Source organism: Stegodyphus dumicola, chromosome 9 (genome assembly GCF_044657685.1).
Source record: "Stegodyphus dumicola isolate Sdum_Otavi_A_Nest chromosome 9, ASM4465768v1".
NCBI classification, from domain to species: Eukaryota; Metazoa; Arthropoda; class Arachnida; order Araneae; family Eresidae; genus Stegodyphus; species Stegodyphus dumicola.
The window spans coordinates 131,934,058-131,955,301 of NC_140776.1; the positions used below are offsets into that span (position 1 = coordinate 131,934,058).

Sequence of the window (21,244 nt, forward strand, 5' to 3'; positions counted from 1 at the left end):
TTTAGAGGATTTATAATTTAGCATTATAGTTGCTAATTTTAAACTCAACATTTTATTTATATATAACTGAAAAATAATCACTTTGGGTTCACGCTTTTTACTTATTTGGGTTAATTAAAAAATAAAATTACCACCAAATTCTGCAATCCTAGTCAAAATTAATAAATATACACACAGATATGCCAATAAGTTATTTTTTCCTTGATTTGTAACCATACATTTGTGTAAAATTATAACACAGTTTTACACAAATGTGTGGAACAGAAGACGGATACATTTGGGAATTCGGCGAAAGTAACATGTGCGGTCAAGATGATGTGACCATGTGAACATGCCACATCATCAAAACAGCTTATTAAGAATTTAAAAAAAAAGTAACGGACGGAGGCGAAAACATTTATGTATCCTGCCAAATGAGGTCTGCTCATGAATGGTCCTCTTATTAAGATTGTTAAATGTTTACCACGCAAGTCTTTTTTCCTCAGAAATTCGAAATTCCTCAGAAATTTTCTTCCATGATGTACTTGTACGACGTTGTTTTCTCGATATTTTCACCGCAATGTTTTCGAGGGACTCCACACTAACTAACGAAATTAATAACATTTTCAGACAATAGCATCAGTGGCTTTGTTTTGCTACCTTTTATCTAGAAATTTCTTGAATTTTTTTAATCTATTGTTATCAGTTAAACAGTTCTGTCGCTACTTTTGCTCTTGCAGCTGAAAGGAAACGTTCTACTGGACTTCCAAAATGGCAGTCGGGCTAAATTAAGCTCATTTACCCTGTTTCTTGCTGCTAATTATTAGTATCTTTAATAAGCGTGAGTAGCTTTATTACAACTAAAGCGCCATAGATTCAAATTAACAGAAACATCTTCAAGTGTTGCTTCATATCATAGACTTTTAGCCTTATCTTTAACGAATTACTCAAAATCCCCGTTCATTCACCGAAAAATATAAAATATGCAGGCTAAAGAATCTAATGAAGATCTGAATGAGATTTTTAGGAAAGAGGTACACAGAATTGCTAAAAAATAGTTAGAAAGTCACAGAATTATATAAATTCGACATTTCACATAGTCTAGGCATTGTGCAGACTAAACATTGTATAGATTATGTGATACAATACTATTATATCAGTGCTGTCACATTACTGTTACATAACATTTATTCTTCTTATCAAAACATTGCCAGCATAAAATTATTACGAAGCAATGCGAAAGTAGGTTTAGTGCTGTAAAATCATTAGCATACATGGAAATCGTAATATTTCGCGTCCCCCTTATTCTTTTCGTTAGCCAAATTAAATTTCAGTAGTTACATAACGCAACAATTATAGCATCATAAAATTAAAAAAAAACAATTAATAACTTTCATATTTGAACGCACGATAAAATAACGGCAAAAGGAAACGATTTAAATAACTGCCCATTTTAGACGCGCAATCTAAAAACAAGAAAATAAATAAATAAAAGCTCTATATCGCATACTACTTGATTATCCACTCTCCTCTTTCTGTATAGAATCGTTTCTTATATAAATTAAAACCTGTGCACTTTTTGCTCTGATTTTATATTATTTTAGTGCCTTGGTCATTTTTGGTACTTGGCTGTTGATATGCAACTGTATTTGGCTTCACAGATTACCATACCAGTCCTTCTGAAGTAAGTATTCTATTTGTTTTAGCGCATATATGAATTGTAAATAACATTTTGGTAACGCTGTTCCGCGGAGACTAGGTACGTACCATGCGTTGTGGTAGATAGCGGGGGTGTTATATACAATGGCGTTGCATGGGACTGCCAAAAGCAGTTATTACTCAGAGACTTGTTTTGCTGTGAGCAGTTGAAGAGAAGAGCGTGATGTATGTCAGAGAACACTTTACTTTTCAAATTAAACCTTTATCTAGCTTATCTAATTCTAGTAATTTAGAAGCTATGAAAATATATTTTTAATATCACTATTGTAATTTATAACATATCCAGCTCTTCGGAAACAAATATATCAAACTGATAATTTCTATAAACATTTACATGCTTACTTTTAACCAAAAATATTTCTAGAAAACTTTAAAGGTAATTTATAATACTATTTGCTCTTGTAATTAAGGAAAGATGATTCTAATGGCAATATTTGTGTTTACGAAGACCTTTTCTTTGCTAGTTCTTGCATTTATTACTGTTATTCGAGTAATTAGTCTACTTATTAGATATTCTTTACTTGTTCTTGTTATATCCAATTCTGTGTCTGTTGGCTACTAGTTGGTTTCGAAAAATGAAATTGAGTAATAACCTCTCAGTTTTTGAAAAGGGAGACGTTTTAAATGCTTTCTTCGGAAAGTGTGAAAACTCCCTGCAGTGTGCAAGGGAAGAGCAAAACTTTCGCTCTAGGAGGTCGTTAATTTCCTGAAGCAGATGGATCATTTTCTCTCTTGGTACTGGAGTTTGGCCGATTCTAAATACATGCAAGAGAAAAGAGAAATTTATCACTATAAATAACTTTAAAAATCTAATAATTATATTTAGATAATTAATATAAAATTTATATACAAATAATTAATATATTGATACACAATTATTATATTTTACATATAATTATGAAACATTACATGTAAAACGTTTAAAAAATTTTATATTTTCAGAATTATGTCAATTAAAATTCATAAAGTATTTGCCTTTAGTGGAAAAGTCAGCTGGATTCAAACTTACAATCTGATGATCCACGCCAAATTTAACGTTTCGGTAAATGATCAAAGCGATGAATTAGTTAGACCAAGTTTAAAGGGTAAAAAATCATAAACAATAGAAAATTAGAAATATGATCAAATGTACATAGAATTTGAAAAAGGTAAAAAAAAATTAATGTTTTACAGCTTACAATAACAAATAACTTACATTACCGAAAACAATTTCATCATTTATAGAGAAATCAGCAGGATATTATGATCTGAAATTGGTGTTGCATCCTAAACTATATTTGTTAAAATAGTAGCAAAAGCTCTAAACGGTTCCCGGCATATGTTATAGAAATAAACAAAGCACTGATTCAGACTTCTGCCGGAGGCGATGAAGACATCTGTTTAACCTGCCAACGATATGTATCCTTGTATAGTTGGACTGATGTAGGCGCCGCACACGTCGAGTGTTACTTACTCGGGTATATATTTCCGACTGGACATTGGCCTTTAGGAATGTGTGTAAAAACGGACGCCATCACGCTACATGGAAGCAGATGGTCTCAATTTTATTTGTGAATTTCAAATTGCATTGGAACTATATTGCAATCTCTTTATGCCCTAATTCATTGATTTTAACGAATACTGGATGCAGGGTGTACGATGAGACTGCGCAGTGTACCATAGGTAAAAACTCTAGATCCTTTAGAAAACTTCAGCTACTCATTTCCCCAACCTTTCTTTGTGAACTCTTATAAACCTTGTAATTTTTTTAGTTAGTACAATAAGGTATTACCAGTTGATCCATGGTACATCGCTAGTGTCCTCCATAATTTTCCGTGTACCTGTTCAAAGCATGTACGGAAAATGATTCCCGAGCAGCAACTGGCGAATCGCTAAGTATTCAAATATATTTACCGCTACTGGGAATCCTATATTATTGAGAAGCACTTATTTTCAAGCACCTTCTGTAAAAAGGTGAATCAATAAAATGTTTATTTCTTTTAGCTTCTTAGTATTTATCTATGTTTCTTACCTATTTTATGTAACTGTATATAATACATATGTCATTTCCGTACGCACATTCCGTTACAAAATTGTCCGGTCATCTGTGTCTGCCCTTACATTTCTACAACGTATTTTTTATTCACCCTGTATTCATTCCAAATAAGAATGAAAATATATTGTAATTTACTCATTCGAAATTTTGAATATAGAACTATTAAGTAAAATATATTATAAATTCCCCTCTGCTGCAAGTGTATGAACAATTTCGGCTAATTTTAAGTCTTTGTAAAATGACATGTTAGACTCTTTCTTCTTATGAATTATTTTTCTCTGTTTTAGGCAATTTAATTATTATTTTTTATATTGCATGTAAATTCAATTTAATCTGGTTATTGCTAATATCATTTGTGTTCTTTAAAAGATATACGTTATTTTAGTTTCTAGTATCACGCATTGAATCCGACCGAAATTCATTTCCTGAGGTTCCAAAATACAAATAATTAAATTTTTCTCAAAAATGTTTATGCCATTATTTATACAGACTAGCTTACTTCTCTCACTCATTAACTTCTACATTTCCAGATGTAAAAAATATTCTTAGAGCCACAAAATTTTTAACTTTTTTTTAATTTTCCGATAAGCTCAGATAATAATTCTCGAAAATATCTAACTCTTTCTTACTGTCTCTGCTTATCAGATTTGTGAGGGATTCAACCCTAAATTACAACTTTTGCTATCATATGGCAGAAACGTTCAATAAAATGGTACATCACCCCAGTTCACCTTTTTTGTACGGAAACACTTTCATAGCCATAGATTATAGCAAGGAAGTAAAATGACTCGTTATGGACGTATGTCAAAGAATGAGAAACACTGCGAGTCTTGTGGGAAAATATTATTAACCGTATTAAAGTTGGAACTGAAAGTTTAGAGATTATTAGGGAAAAAACATCATGCCAGTAAGGAAAGTTATTTGAGCATAGCAGCGCAGACTTAATTAATATTCACCAGCATAAAGGAAATCAACATCGGTCAGAAATGGACTGAGGCTGCAGGGTAATGATATATGCTATAATTTCGGGAAAAAGTATAGGAGTTAATGTTTGGGTACATTAAAGTTTGCATTGATGAACAGATATGAACAGCTATTTTACAATGATTCCATGACCTAGAGCAGATTTCTGTCATCTCGGAAACAAACATTTGCTAGAATGTTCAGATAAATGATTGCAGAAAATGGGTAGATATGTTGAAAAGTAGTATGACATATTTGTATTAATTTATATTTTCTAGCTGCTCCACAAATTTGAAGCAGTTAAATGTAGCTTATTTTTTAATCATCGTCACATTTTAGATTCGTAATGCGTGTTTAAGTTCTAATTTAAAATATAAATCTGTTTCAGATGGCCCAGGTTTGGTATACCCTTAAATGCGTTCATTATTTTGATGTCTATTGCGTTCTCAGCTTTTTATACGTGGTTTTATAATCTCCCACCTTCGCTTGTCACGTCGTACACAGACAAGCAGTAAGTATTCGTAATTATTACTTTCTCATTACAGTTTTAAGAAATTTGATTATACTATTTTTACTGATGCCATTTATATGAAATAAAAACGCATATATTGAGATTATATAGGTAACTTGTTTAAACGAGTTTAAGAATGTTTATTCAGGTTTAAAAAATCAGGTTTCAGGAAGAATCAGGTGTAAGATAATTGATTATACTATTTTTACTGATGCCATTTATATGCAATAAAAAACTCAAATATGGAAATTATATTAGAAATAATAGGTAACTTGTTTAAATGATCATAATGTTTAAGATAAAATTAAAATTACCTTTGTTGTAGCTGCCAGATCGAATAAATATAATCTAGCATAGCCAATAGATGAAGCAATGAACGTATAAGTTATATCATGAACACGATCCCAAATTAAGAACAAAAGTTCGATTGAATTAATAACACTTAATATTACAGAAAACATTTATAAAAGATTGAGATTTATATTGTCATGATTATAAAATATACAGGCAAAATTCATTAAGATTTAAGACATTCTGAAATGAAGATGGTGTTAATTAGGAATGGGACATTCGAATACTCGAACTTTGGTAAAGACTCGAGAGAAGACTTGAGATTCGAAAATTTAAATGTATCAGCATTTCTTTTCGTGATTTGAATTCTAAATTTTAGAATATCAAACACGTTAAATCAAAGTTTTGTAAATACTAGTTTGATTAATGTCCAAAAGAAGATTTCATAAAAAAAAATTAAAAAAAAAAAGCGATATCTCTTATTTCATTTGACTTCGGTTGCCAAAATCGAATTATTCCTATGGCATAACTGTTCTGCTTCTGGCTCTTTGAAATGAAAGATGGAAAGTTTTGCTGTCATTCCGAGTGCCGAGAAAAAATATTTCTACAAAGATTCCTTTGCAGAAGGATAGTCTAGTTAAATCCTTTTATAGTTCGCTAAGGACTCGATGCAAATGAATGAACGTTACTTTGTAGGACAGTAATTTTTTTGTTCAGATTCGACTTCTAAGGGGAATGTACAACAGATCTGGAATTAGATAAAATTAATAAAATGAGCGAATGTTCCTTGCACGAGTGATTAAAAAAGCGGCAATTTAAAAAATATTTTTCCTTTGCAGTTTTCGGCTATTGTCATTGTGATATTGCTCTTGAACGTGGCAGTAAAGTGTTATATAGACAGAATATCTGCGCAGGATATTTTATTTAGAATCGCTTTCTTGATCTGCCTTTTGTCACCCGTTGCAAGTCGGAAAGTTGAGGAAAAATTAAAAATTGCTGTCGGGTGCAGATGGTACTCGTTTTAGTAAGAAATGGGTATTCCTAACTGGATCCGAGCACGTGGTACGAGACTTCCTGCTAACAATGTAAGACGACCTAAGGCATTGTTGCGGTAAGTTTCAATTTCCATTCATAATTAAAAAATAGGTAACTAGTGAAACAGTTGAAAAAAGGGGTAAGAAGAAATACCCGTCAAATAAGATGAACTTAAGAGTAAAGTTCAGATTGACGGTAGGAGTATTTTGATAATCAGATGGAAACGAGAGAAAAGAAGGAGAATAAAAAAGGAGAGAAAGATGAAGTTTTCTGCAGCAGAATGACATACGTGGTTTAATTTTGAGGCGCCAAAAGGGAGAGGACTAGTCTGGGGAAGAAAAGAATTGAAAAGGTGATTTGAGTAGAGTTCGGACTCTTGGTCTGAGTTTACTTTTGAGATAAAAGGGTAAGGAAGGAAAGATGAAGAGATGAAAAAGATAATTTACCGATACGGAGTACAGACCTATGTTCCCTTTCTATGAAACCACCTGATGTGTTATCCTTGTACATTTCCAGATTGCTACCTTTTGAACTTGTAGACAGGAAAAGACTAACAAGACATTAAATTTAACATTAGTGTGTTCCTGAAAACCCTTTCAAACAGGACACTCTGAAATTTTGCTTGGTATTCTACTTCGATAACGGCAGGTCACACAGCTTTGTGGAATTAATTATTCGACTACTGTTCAGAATTTTTTTAAACTAGTACTTTGTTAAACTGTATTATAGAATTTGTTTGAATTATATTATTATTTGTTGTATTATAGAATTATTACACCTTTGCGAATATTTCACCTACAGACCGAGATGATGGCACCCCAGATGATGGCATTTATAAGCTATAAATAATTTATATGATTGCTAGCTCTACTTTACTGTGTAAATAAAATTTTAATAGATAACTGTCCAGTGCATCTGAGTTTATAAGTGTGTATGAGTTTATGTGTAAAAATTTGTGATCGAGTGGTAAATTCACCATACTTGTGCAAAATTTAAAAATCGTATATATTTAATTGTGATTAACATTATTAAACTTCTAAATTCAGGTTCAGTTAAATGCTAGTTTTTATGATTTTATATTTCTATAATTTTTAAATAGGGCAAATTATTTAGAAGAAAATTAAAATGATGCTTTGGATACATATGTGAGTTTTGCACGCTTTACCTATATGTTAAATAAGGTTCTTAAAAATGAAGGTCCGTTTATCAATTAGAACTTGGGCGTACTAGATCATTTTAGTTAGCAGATTAATAAATTTAATTGATATTCAGTTAAAGTTTGTTTAAAATTATTTTTCTTTTCAAATAAAACACGGCCTCTGTGGCAGATTTTTAATTTTTTGGAAAACATTTAGCTTTTCATTGCTCAGTATTTTCTATGTTAACTTTTAAAATAATCTCCTCTCTATACGGTGAGAAAGATTCTCGATAAAAATAAGGGATCTGAAGTATTATTCAAAAATGTTTTGTCAAATTAGATTGAGAAAATGAATATCAAGCTTCAGTAATTATGCACTTCGTTTTTTAAATTTCGCTTTATTATTTCTACAAGCATACTGGGGAAAACCTGAAAATTTTTGAGATACAGTTAAATGTTACAGGTCAATCTTACCAAATTAAGTCCTTTCTAACGTCAATGCACTTGATAGAATTTTCTAAAGATTAAATGGCTTAAGCCATGCATTTCTTGGAATTGATGTAAAATATGCTTTTACAGTCTCCTTCATATCATCTTCGGAATGAAAAGATCGGCAATGTGAATTTTGTTTTAGATTAAAAAGTAACCGAAGTTCACATATAACAAGATCAGGACAGATTGAATATCCGATTATTGTAATGCGCCCCACCCCGCACACAAGAAATTTAACTATCAAATTTGCTGAATGAGAAGATGTATTATCATGGCGAAACACGAGACTCTATTTTCACTTCCTGAAGAACTTCTGAAACACACTTAATGCTGAAACAGTTAGATGTAACGGTCTTATGCTCCGCTAACCTGCTGGCTTTAACTAAAAAGATACATTATGTTTACGTTTTAAATTACTCTTTTTAGTTTCACCATTGTTTATTAGTGGTTATCTTGAAAAATTGTACTTTCTTGGAGCGTTGAAAAAACGTACTTTAAAAAAAACAGTATATAAGTTTCGTAACCAGATATAATTTTAGAAATAACGTGATATACTCGATCATTTGGTGATTTTAAGTTTTCATTAATTATTCTGACACATTCCACGTAAAAGTATTAAGTTAGTTTATACGGGATTGAAGACAAAATATATTTTCAAATGCAGCGTGTGTAAAGCTGCAGATCCAAAGATAATTTCCTCTTGTATCGTTCAGTGGGTCCAGCGATTCATTAATTAGCATTTTTCGTATGATTGCCACATTTTCTGGGACTACTGTAGACAAAGGTCTTCCTGCGTGTTCTTTAAATCTAGGGACAGAATTTCGGCCTCTACGAAATTCTGCAAACCATTTGAAGGCAGTGGCACGAAAAGGAGCTTCATTTGGACGTGCTGATTGTAGACTGTGAAGGTATTCTGGATTTAGACCCTTTTAAAATCATAGAAAATCGAATAGCTCTAATATTCTTGAGTCGGCTCTATTTTCTTTCTTTCAAAATGTATTCTACGATAGATAAATTGGAATTGCTGCCATAAATTATCGTCTACCGAAAAAAATAAACTTTAATTAACACATCAAACAAACAGTTTTCTTTTAGTGCACATTATCTACTTCTATCTAAAAAATGTCAGAGTTACCTACATAAAAGAATTGGGAGTCCTTTCCAAAAGTTCTGTCATAAAGTGGCCCCACCAATGACTGAACAATTAAAACCCGCTGAAATCAGGTACTTACCGGAGGAGTATTTTCGTAATTTTTTGTATGTATAACATAAATCGGAACTAATTTCATTCATACCCCCACCCCTTACGAAGCCATTCCTTACAAATAGTCCTTGCGTATTATTTAGCATTTGCATAAGCAAATTATAATGCCAACGGCTTGATAATACTGTATTCCTTCAAATTTTTGTCAGTTGTACCACTTTTAGCTTGTCTACCAGCTACTATAATTTTACTAATGTGTATTATGCTTATGAATGATAGAAACAATTGCCTTTCAAGTGCTTTCATAGCTGTTTTATCTTTCAGAGCAATTTTTGACTATTGGAATGTACATGCTCACCCAGGGATGAATGCTTCACAGTACTTTATAGGCATATTAGTGGGATATTTACTAACCACGAAAAAACAGATTAAAATTCCAAGGGTATGTTCCTAAATATTTCCTTTTAATTTTCATTTTACAGTTGCATGGCTTGTTGTTTTCTCCAATATTTTCTATATTTCATTAATTAATTACATTAATTTTTACCTTACTCACTTTTATTTAGAGGATGCAGTTGGTTTACAAAATAATTTTTAAAATCTCTATCCTTCCCTTTTAATTTTATAACCTATTCAAGTTAAGCTTTATTTTATTTATTTTAATAACCATGATCCCAAATATTTTGATTTATACCTCTGAGTTATTGTGAAATGTTTAAAGCATCTTCAAGAAGAAAGTCGCAGTTTTGAAAAGTTTTTAAAAATTAAGATTACATGAAAAATTATTGAAGTCTCTTTCAATCCTACCTAAATATATATTTATAATAAAATTTCGAATATGCCAAAAGTGAGTAAAGAATAATTTTTTATCAGTCCATAACACTGTCTCTCATTTGTTGTCAGCATGATTAAGGAAACAAAAATAAACATAAAACATAATATTAAAGTTCTGAATACAAAATTTTAAATATTTTTTAAAACTTCTTTTAAATATAAATAACAGAAATTATGCTCCTAGAATTTTGCAGTAAAAATTTTAACCTAATTTTGTAACACAGGTTTCATATCCTCTAAATTTCCATTTATAACGTCGCAAACTTTTCTTCAAAGAGGTATAGTTAAAATTTAAGGAACTATAGTAGTCAGTTTTCTGTGGACCATATCACCACTACATTCCTTGTTAATATTTCATATAGCTGCCATGAGTTTTTATTCCCTCTCTTTGTTTTATGTTCAAAAAATCTTCATGACAACATCTAACCTCCTAGACAAAATTTCTCTCATCCTTTCCCATAACCAAGTAACGAGATATCCTGGTATCTGCGAATTTCATTTGATTTTTGATTTTTTTTAATATAGTGTGTATAATTAATCAAAAAATTTCAGCTATAGTTAGATGCACGAAAATTTTAACATTAATATGAGTTTAAAATTAGTTGTAAAAATGTCCCAAATAGTAGCTGATCTGATAGTTATTTATGTTTTATAGCTTATAGTAATTCCCATTTTAGTAAAGCGTGAACAGAGTTTGATAAATATTAACTATAAATAATTTTATCTCTACAAAATTTTACAGTTTAAGTTTAAAAACTGTTTTGAAAAGAGTGCTATTTGGAAATTGTGAAAAAGGATGCAGTCCTTCGTTTATTTCTTATGCTTGTCTATAGTAAGTTAAACAAACAAAGAAACAAAACTTTGCCTATTGCAAAAGCATTCTATATTTTTATCTTTTTCTTGCACCCTTTATCTTAAATCAAGCAACTACAAAATGATTGCAAATTGTTTATAATGTTAATAGGTTAAGGTTTAACTACCTTAATATTAATTTACATTTATTTCCACACGGTTCTATTTATGGTGCTATTTTGCATGACTCGTACTACGCTAGTGCATTGGCGCTTGCCCAGCCACGTCCCTAAGTGCATATTTTTTCTTTTTAATTAATTTGAACTGCATTTTTATGGACTTTCTGTATTTTTCCACAATACTAGAGACTATTTATTAGTGGAAAACACGTTATCATTAAATATGATATTTACAGCAAAATAAGCTTTCTTCGTTGTCTTAATGCTTTCTAAGAGAAGACCAATCACCGATGCTCTCCACGTCACGAGCCACTGCAAGCTCAGCCTCCGCAACTACACTTTGAAAAATTTCGTACTTTTAGATAATTTTGATTATCATCATGGCATGAACTCTCATTTTATTGTTTTTCGTCCTCGTGCGATGGTGCATATTATCGTGCATCTTTCACAAACAAACTAAGCAAATGTTACAAGTGCAAACTTTAACTTACTGGTAAAAACTCTTTGAAGTTAAGACCTGTTGGCAAGGTATAGATCCCGATCCCGACTCTGTCTAGAAAAGCACACCATTTCTGTCCTGGGTGAAGTTTCGCCAAATTCAGCACACAGTTGAGGCATCTATCTCCATTTGCTCCACAATATGGTGTAAAGCCAATTAGTGGTACGTACGCCTAAAAGGAAACATTTTCTGATATCGTCTCTTTAGTGATACTAAATACGAAGACGCCTTAAAAGCATTTTGTCTTCTCCTTTCACCAGTCTCAGAAACAGAAGGAAAATTCTTATTGATAACTTTGCGCGTTGTTTGGATGTTTCTGTCCCTTTTGTTACTAGGTGATTTGATAAGCTAGAACATGTATTAATTAATTTTATAAAAGACACATATGCATGGCCACTGAAATTTGCATGGAAATGCGTTTATATCTTCATGATGCGGCATGTTTTTGCCAGGCAATGTATTATATAAGTATAGATAGTCATACAAGTTTATTTATTTTAATACTTATGTTGATAAACTTTGCACGAATAACAAAGTAGAAATTTTAAATTACTCTATCCGAGCATAAGGAAACATAATTTATGATTTTAGGTTGCATTATGGATTGGATGGCCTCTTTCTTTCATTTTCGGGTGCAGCGCAATTTTTGGAAGGAAGAAATGGAACGGTGGTGTGATGCCTACTGATTTGGAAAGAATTTTATTTGCCAGCTTAGCAAAACCAACATTTACTATAGGCGTGGCATGGGTAGCGATCTGCTGTGCTACAGGACATGGAGGTTATATCATCTATAATAATATTAATTCTTTAGTATATTTATTATTTGTGATGTATATAATACTTATGATTTCATTTAATACATAAAAACAATTATTTGGTAAATTTGTTTAAAGCAAAAATTTTAATCGTCTTCATTTTAATAAAAAACAGAGAACTGAAACTGTTTAATTCAACAATATTAGTAAAGTAAATATAAAAACTATATCTTTTCCTTCAGCAATACAAACATTCATTGGGTTATAATTTTACGTAAATTTATTGTGTTGTTACCATTCTCTCTTATCTGGTCAGCACAAGGAAAGAGTCCAATGTGCCCGTCGTTGGTAAGAAACTTAACGTGATTTATATAGGTGATAACCCGACTTTAGCTCAGTTCTGCTCCAAATTTTTGTGAGAATGCTCCCTGGGGGAACGGGTCCAAGGCTCTCTCAACCCTCTCTCCCTCTCATCGACCTCTCGAGTGGACGTTTGGCTCTCCTCATATTTAGCGTATCCCCATGCAGCACAGACACTCTGAAAACATCCATGCCTTTTCCAGGATTCGAGCCCGGTCCCTTCTGTAGTGAATTTAGAGTCACTAACCACTATCCCGGTTGGGCGGCTCATAGATTTAAATGCATTCTTATGTTGGTTTGAGCAAAAGAGCAATGCAGAAGGACCATCAAGTTTTCAAACTTTCCTGATTTAAATCTGATTTCCAAACCTTTCAAAATTCCATTCCGCATTTATCCATCTCTGCCTGAATTGCAATATTTCTTGGAAACACTTAAGTGAATGACCGTTTAAAGACTAGCACATTCCGCGATTTAATTTTTACAATTTATGCGTCCCAAGATTTCAAAATGCTGACTTTTCTTTTTACCTTGTAAATGTTACAATGTAGTCGTTTTCCAACTAACATTGAAAATAAAACAAAACAGGTATCAAATCTTCAATCATAGTATGAGAGCAAATGCCAGATTAATTTGTTTTGAAATCTCTTACTTCTTTACCGCAATGGGGCTTAATTCATTGGTGTGATTAGACAGGCAGTCCCCGTCCTTTCAATTGAGTACTTGCATAACATATTCTCTCTGAGCCGCTTCAAAATGTAGTGAAATAATTCATTTACTGTCTGACACCAAGGATCAGGTGTTAGCAAAAAATCTCCTTCATTAAAAGAAAAAAGAGAAAAATTAAAATTAAAAAATACCTGAAAATTGCCGGAATTCAACTTTCGCCCAAAAGGCCTGTTTTAAAGTTTAATATGATTTATCAGTAAAGGTATAAGATATTTCTCTCGCCTTCTTAGCATGTCTTCGTAGTGTAGTGGTCAGCACGCTGGACGCGTAATCTAGAGGTCCGTGGTTCGAGTCCCAGCAAGGGCATTGCTCATTTTTTCATCTCCCATTTCTCCCATTTCATCATCCATTTTTCATTTCCAAAAATACCTAATATATCTACAAAGGTCATCAATACAGCTAGATGGAATAGCGAAACATTTTATAAGATACTAGATGAATATGTATCTAGATTAATATGGAAATATTATGTAGCTTATGACGTATGTAACGTTATGTGTGAATATAACGTTATATATGTGGAAAGTCTGTTACGTAATTATATAAAAGTATTTAATGTTTGTTTAGTTATATCGTGAATTAAATGCATTTTAACAGAATCAGCTTCAAAAGTTTTTAAAAAAAATCTTAAGACCTACATCTATTGCTTTTAAATAGCTTGGTTTATTCATCAACAGCAAACAGATTAAATTTGAAATATGTTACATTTTGCGCAAGCAACAGATTTGAATGAAAAGGGAAGCAATGCATTAAAGAAGCAACTGAAAATCCCATTTTGAGAATAATGTCCTTCGAGCATAATCAGCATTGTCATCGATGCAATCCTAGCTCTCGTTTGGCTCTTTGGACATAAGACGTATAAAGTTCTTCATTCTATGCTTTGTTCCTGATTCACGGGAGGGTCATAGCTATGAAATGAGATTCGTTATGATCTTAGATGTTTATGCCATAATTAAAATAGAGCGTGTGATAGACGCAGTTAAATTAAAATATTCATCGTAGTATCGAAATCGGTTGATAATGAGAGCAGTGACCAATTTGAAAAGAAAAGAAACAATATTTAACTAAATTTTTATAAACTGAATATTCTTGCCCAATACCAATTTAGTATCATAATCTAAATACCATTAGCATTTACTCAACACGTAGTGCTTTTAGACCTCCGTAAGAAAACGCGAATTACGCCTCTCTAACGGATAGCAGTCAAACGTTTTGTCAGCTAATCTAAGGAATAGCAATTAGCAGTCTAATAGATAGCAGTCACTTTCTCTACCAAACAGCCGTCATATGCTTTGCCAGATAACAAGAATCGATCAGATTATTTAAAAATGATTTAAATAAAGTTCTTTCAACAATGAATTCTAATGATCCTGCTATTCAGTTCACTTTTGAACTTGATGCTTCCAATTCTCTTCCGTTTCTCGACATTCTGGTCACTCGTAACACATCCAACTTCAGTACGACGGTTTACTGTAAACCCTCATAGGTTTGCCTTCCACCACACTTTAAATCATGTCATCCGACTAAACAAAAGTTAGCTTCATTTTATTCCTATGTTTTCCGTGCTCTTCAAGTTTGCTCCTCCAAACTAGCCCTTGATGAAGAACTAAATTATTTAAAAGCAAATACTATTGACAAGGGCATTTCACCCAACATTATTAATCAAGCAGTCAAAAAATATAATTATATATTAAAAAATAAAATTTCGAGTTCCATACTCAAAGACCCCATTCTGGATATGAATTCCTGGGGTATTTACAGGATTCCTTGCCATTGTGGTTTAATTTACATTGGCCAAACTAAGAGAGCCTTAAAATTTCAAGAATCGATCAATTCGCTCAATCAGTGTAATAATAATTCTAGGTTAATCTGAGAAAATTTACATGCAAATTATATGAAAAGACTATATGTTATATAACTACAGATTATCTCTCTATAATCATGGTATATAATTCATCTGAAACAAAAGTGTTGTTTCAGACTTCGGAAAAATATTCAAATCATGGGGCGGATAACACATTCTTTTACCACAGTTTAGTTTCCAGAAAAAAGAGAGAAACAGGAAACATGATATGATGCAGATATTTGAATAGCAATTTGTTTTTTATTCAAGTTTATTGAGCTTTTCATTCAGTTTATATATATTTCACAGATTGATATTTATCACGAAAGCATTCGAAATATAGAATACGTTTATAGCATGTACTCTGAATAAATAGTGGCACCTCTCTCTTTAACGCATTTCAAAAGAAATATCTTTACAAATTTCACGAGTCAAAACTCACACTATATGTATTCATAGCTGTTTCCCTAACGTTTTCTGATCATGATCCAAACCAGGTATATTTCAACATTTGTTCAAAAATAAATAAATGAATAAATAAATAAAACACTACTTTTTATGAACTATAGTGTGAATCTTTATGGCATATTCTCACATCTTTTTCGGTTTTTAAAATAATCAATAGTCACATTTCTGTAAAATTGATAAATATTGAGCAATACAAATAAACGTCATAAAATTTACCATCCTGATCGATACAGTATCTAGCAATGGTAGTTACTGTATCCGAGTCTGGGTTTCACTCCTGAAGAAGGTAATGGTAGAGGGGTGGTGCACACGTCCTCCGTTAACTAACTAACTAACTCCTGAAGAAGGCTTAGATGTTGGTAAGCATGTGATATCTTGCGGCATGAGAGCACTCAAAATCCTGAAGAGATTAAAGTGTTCTCGAGAGGATTGATGTCATATAAATAGGGATGGGAGACCCTTGTTTATATATCCAGGAACTTCTCTATAAAAACTGAGAGGGTATTGCCCCTTTCTGGCGACTGATATTCGGTCGCCTCCGTCCTCGTTGATGAAAAGGCTAAATGACAGATGGGTGTTGGTCATTCCCGATATTTGAATTTGAAATTGCCCTGCTATTTAGAATAACAACAACATATTAGAAATTTCAGTTAAAGGAAGAAAGGAAATTTAGAATGTTGGTTTCTTAAGTTGTTTCCATTCGATATCCTGCATTTCATTTTTCCCATTTTTCCTAAAAAGGGAGATTTTATTAGCAATCGTAAAGCAAAATAAAATAAAGGTAACTATTATAAAATTATATTGGGTTCTTTGGAGCAGCCGTTCAATACCGCTAAGTTACAATGCTTGTTAAAATGAAGAGGTAAACAGAAAGGATTTGTTTATTGATTAAGTGTTTTCGAAAGAATGTCCAATAGTGTAATGCATTAATGCTAATTATTTTCAAATGAGCACGCAACTGGACGTCTGCGCATAGCACAGCGCGTGAAATATGCAAATTAAACGACTGACAGCGTATAATGCAATGTACGTGTATTAGAATTCCGATGTAAAGTGCTGTTTAAAATAAATATACTTACGGAAAACGATCAGTATTCATTATTTCTGGAAGTGATCAATATTAGGTTCTGTACACTTCTTGTCTTTAGATACTTTCCTTCTTGTCTTCTTGTCTTGAGGCATCAACACGCGTTTACTTTACAGGATATGGTTAATTGAAAACAATTTATCTGCTTGGAGACGATGAAAATTAATTGTTAACTAATTTCATCTTGCTTTAGAATAATAGTAGAAAATCAATATATATATATATATATATATATATATATATATTAGTGAAGATCAAAATTACAGGAGTTAAATACCTTTTCCCCAATAAAATAGTCTTTTAAATATTACCAGAATGAGTCAGGATACGATCAATTTCTACGTAATAAATTACAAAATTTTCGAAACAAAGAAAGAGAACGTCTTTATAAAGAAATAAGAAGATTGTTTTTAAACTAGCTTTGCAGGATGCAGTTGAAATATTTATAAGATCCTTGATATATTTCTAAATTTAGTAGATTCATAATTATTTTCTTCTTAAAGTCATTAATTATGTATCCCTTTTCTTCTTTTAGGTATCGTAAATTATATACTATCGAGGACAATGTGGATACCTTTGAGCCGACTGTCATTTCTTATTTTTCTTGTTTCATATACGTTGCAAACGAATTTTGTGTCTTCTTTCAGAAATGTATCAGATGTCTCGCATCTGATATTGGTAAGTATTAGTATTTTTTTAATATAAAATAATTTTTATTGTAACCGGGCAGGACATTCACCATGAAATTCACTTAACTCTCTTTTTTTAAACGAACTTGTTTTACACGAATTTGATTTCTATGAGTTCAAAATAACTATTTCATTCTCCTTTTATAGGCGTGTCATTTTCATTTAACACCTATTTAGTGGTCTAGGCCAATTCCTATTCTAATTCAATTTTTACCTAAATACTGACATCAATTTTTATCGCTTCAGGAGATCATGGGTTGAGACCATAGCTGGTAAATCGAGCTCAAAACCCATGTTCAATGAAAAGTGTAAATACAGTCCTGCGCAAAAGTGAGAGAAATTCCAAACTATATGTATTTTTACGAAACGTATTGAATCCGAGGTATAAATTATGCAAATATTCAGCGTCGAATAAGCAACAGTACATTTTCATACTCCTTCACGACATTTGCCGTGTTTCTGGCAAGAGTAGAGTAAATTTTATGGAGTGTCAGGTAAAATGAGTAGTCACGAACGTATGGATGAAGGAATTTGATGAAGACCTCTCAGTAGACTGGGAGCAGAACAATCACAAGCCTAGGTGGCTGCAGAGTTCAGTAGACATAAAAACGAATAAGAATTGTTATTTAGCACGTTCAGTGTGGCAACACAGGACTACTTCAGCTTCAAAGCCCTCACGTAAACTGTATGCTGCCACTGGAAGTCCAGTTTCGTGCTCTAAGTTTGCGAAGGTTTAATGAGATAGCAAAGTATGGCAGACGACCCGCTGTTTGAGTCCCGCTCATTGCAATACACAGGGAAGTGCGTTAGCATGAAGCAGAGAACATGGTCGTTCAACCAGACTTCAGTAGAGTACCGTGCTTTTCACAGATAAGTTGAAATTTAGTCTGGAGACTGATTCTGGAGGTATCTCTATCTGGAGAGAACCTGGAACACGATACTATCAGTCCATCATCAAAGAAAAAAAGAAAAGTCCATCATCTAGAATCATTAGGTTAACTGTAAGCAGGAAAGATGAAAAATATGCAACGCCTTCGCCGGGAATCGAACCTAGGACCTCTCAGTTACCGCTGAGCATACAGACCACTACACCACGAAGGCTCTCTAAGAAGGCGGGATAAATACCTGATATACTCCCCTTTTTAAAGGGCGACTAGAGTTTTCAGGGGACCCAGTTGCCAACTCCTGGGAGAGGAGAATCATCATCGAACACCCTTTTAGTTCGGGTGCCACTGTAGAGACATTAGGTATTTTTTAGAAGCAGGAAAGATGAAAAATATGCAGAGCCTTCGCCGGGAATCGAACCGCGAACCTCTCAATTACGCGCTGAGCGTGCAGGCCACTACACCATGAGGGCTCACTAAGAAGGCGGGAGAAATACCTTATAAGATCATTACGATGGCGAATGTGTAATGGCATCGTGTAAGACGGTCACCCCACCCTGCACCCGGCTTTTAGAGCTGCTAACAACTCCATCAAAGCCTTCATTTCCTCCGTCATAGCTTTCTCCTGTAGGCGCGTGACTGACATTCACTTCCGAATCCCATTTCTGACACCTATTGTAGAGTTTTACGGGTTCGTGGATTTAGAGTAATTGATTATAACACCTGATGAAGAATCAAAACATTCGCCAGTAGGCACTATTATACAAGACAGTTTCAAAGATACTTTTACACTCGTCGAAAAACTACCCCCGAAACTCATCTTGGCCAGGAAAGGAAGAGCTTTTCGGTGTCAAGAGCCTTGAGCACTATATAGGTGACAGTATGACTTCGCTAAGTTCTGTCCCTGATTTCGACGGAAAGCATCTCGGGGGGAGGGGAGGCGACGGGTCCCAGAGTCTCCCATCCCTCTTTCCTGCCGCCAACCTCTAACCTCTTCAGAGGACTTTCTGCTCGCCGCATATTTAAAGTGCCCACGTGTCGCACGGACGCTGCACATTTAAAAACATCCATGCCTTCTCCAGAATTCGAACCCAGGTCTTTTGGTACGGCAGTTAGAGTCGCGGTTGGGCGTCAAGTCGCATAAAATAAATTTAATAACCTACTAATTAAGTTAGAATTATTTAATTCATTTTAATTATAAGTATTATTGTTGACAGAAAAGGTAACTGAAATGGTTCCACACTATTTAAAATGCGTGGTCTCTATGTTCATTCCTCAATCAGCAACAGAAACTAGCACGGTCTGAATAGATGCTTGGTCAGTTTATTAATGTTTGATTTATTTGGTTATGACAAAGCACACGAATGAAGTTTGCCTGAAGGGAAAGGATCCTTCGTGGAGAACTCTCTAAGGCAAACTGGCTCCTACACAGTTGTTCATGGGGAAAATCAGAGCAACGCAAATACAGATAATTCGTTCGCCTAGAATCGAATTGAGCTCAACAAACTGAGCAATCGAAATTTTCAGTAACTTTATCGCTCGGTTGCGAGCGAGCCTTAATTTATTGAGACAAAGAACCAGAGGACTCGCTGCCTGAGAAAAGATATGCCTTTGTGGAGATCCATCTAAGGGAAACCGATTCACATGTAAGATACGCATGGAAGATTCATGGAAACTCTAATAAGTCCTTTGTTAGAGAAACGAAGTCGGTTGAATTTGTAGTGATCAGCTGGCTTATCCCCGGGCGATTTTAAAGCACAAAGAAATGCACGCATCATAAAGAAAATTTCATATTTTGTTTTTGATTTTGGAGTTCTTTAGAGATTAAATAAAAAAATTAGGTTTTAAAGTCTATATTTAAAAATTTTAAGAAATGAAAAAAGCTATTAAGATGATTTAAAATCTAATAATTCGCGTTGGATCTCGTACCACTGAAGCATTAGTCGAATATTTTAGATGGCACTTCCTCTCTACGAAGACCTGTGGCGCAGTGACTAGCGCGTCGCGCTGTAGCACCACAATTCCGCGGTTGGGCCCCCGCCTGGGCAAGATTGACTCAGTCTTTCATTCCTTAAGTGGGTCGATAAAATGAGTACCTAGTTCATTTGGGTACTAAACACCGTGGATCCTGCGATAAGCTGACCACTTGTTCAGGGCATTTGCCCACGCATTTCGGGACACACCATCAAGAAAGGAGATTTCAGGAAACTCCAGGCCTTGGCCCACTAGGGCTGTTGCGCCACTCTCAGTTTAGTTTTCTCTTCCTCTACACATTTTCAAGTTTTATGAACTATTTGTTTTAAGCTTAGGATAAAAAAATTAAAGATACTCTAATGACTTCGTTTTCCTTCATTTTAGAGAGCTGGTATAAAATATTCAACAGGCCAGTCTATGTTTTATAATAAATAAACACGCTGAGAATAATATTTTGAAGATGAAAAGCAGATTCTTAAACTGACACATCAATTTTTAAATCCTGAAACATTTCACTTCTTTAAAAAGGTCTTCATATAGACAATGAATTACAGAAGATAACAAAAGAAAAAAATTTCCGATTTCAAAACTTTTTGTTACAATACGCCAAAATACACCTGGATTTCAGCAATCAAACGAACAGTACGAAATCGGAACATATCTTTTTTATTTGCATTTCTTTCTAATCTCGGATAACTTATTCAGTCTTCTAATTCAGGTTTCCTAAATTGATAATAAATAGCATATATATGTATATATTCTAATAAAAAATTTTGTACGCTAAAAG

General features: G+C 33.3%; 2 protein-coding genes across 2 annotated transcripts in view; one reads left to right on the forward strand and one right to left on the reverse strand.

Annotated features, from left to right (window-relative positions):
- Positions 1–21,244, forward strand: part of LOC118205325 (nose resistant to fluoxetine protein 6-like) — a 56,768-nt gene that overhangs the window by 25,001 nt on the left and 10,523 nt on the right. Inside the window, exons 10-14 of the mRNA XM_085824127.1 lie at positions 1,584–1,663; positions 5,085–5,207; positions 9,692–9,809; positions 12,263–12,449; positions 17,446–17,588. Of these exons, the coding sequence (XP_085680253.1) occupies positions 1,584–1,663; positions 5,085–5,207; positions 9,692–9,809; positions 12,263–12,449; positions 17,446–17,588 (651 nt within the window). The remainder of the gene's footprint in view (positions 1–1,583; positions 1,664–5,084; positions 5,208–9,691; positions 9,810–12,262; positions 12,450–17,445; positions 17,589–21,244) is intronic.
- Positions 1,677–21,244, reverse strand: part of LOC146995487 (uncharacterized) — a 123,319-nt gene continuing 103,751 nt past the window's right edge. Inside the window, exon 2 of the mRNA XM_085824128.1 lies at positions 1,677–2,453. The gene's annotated coding sequence lies outside the window, so the exon portion shown is untranslated. The remainder of the gene's footprint in view (positions 2,454–21,244) is intronic.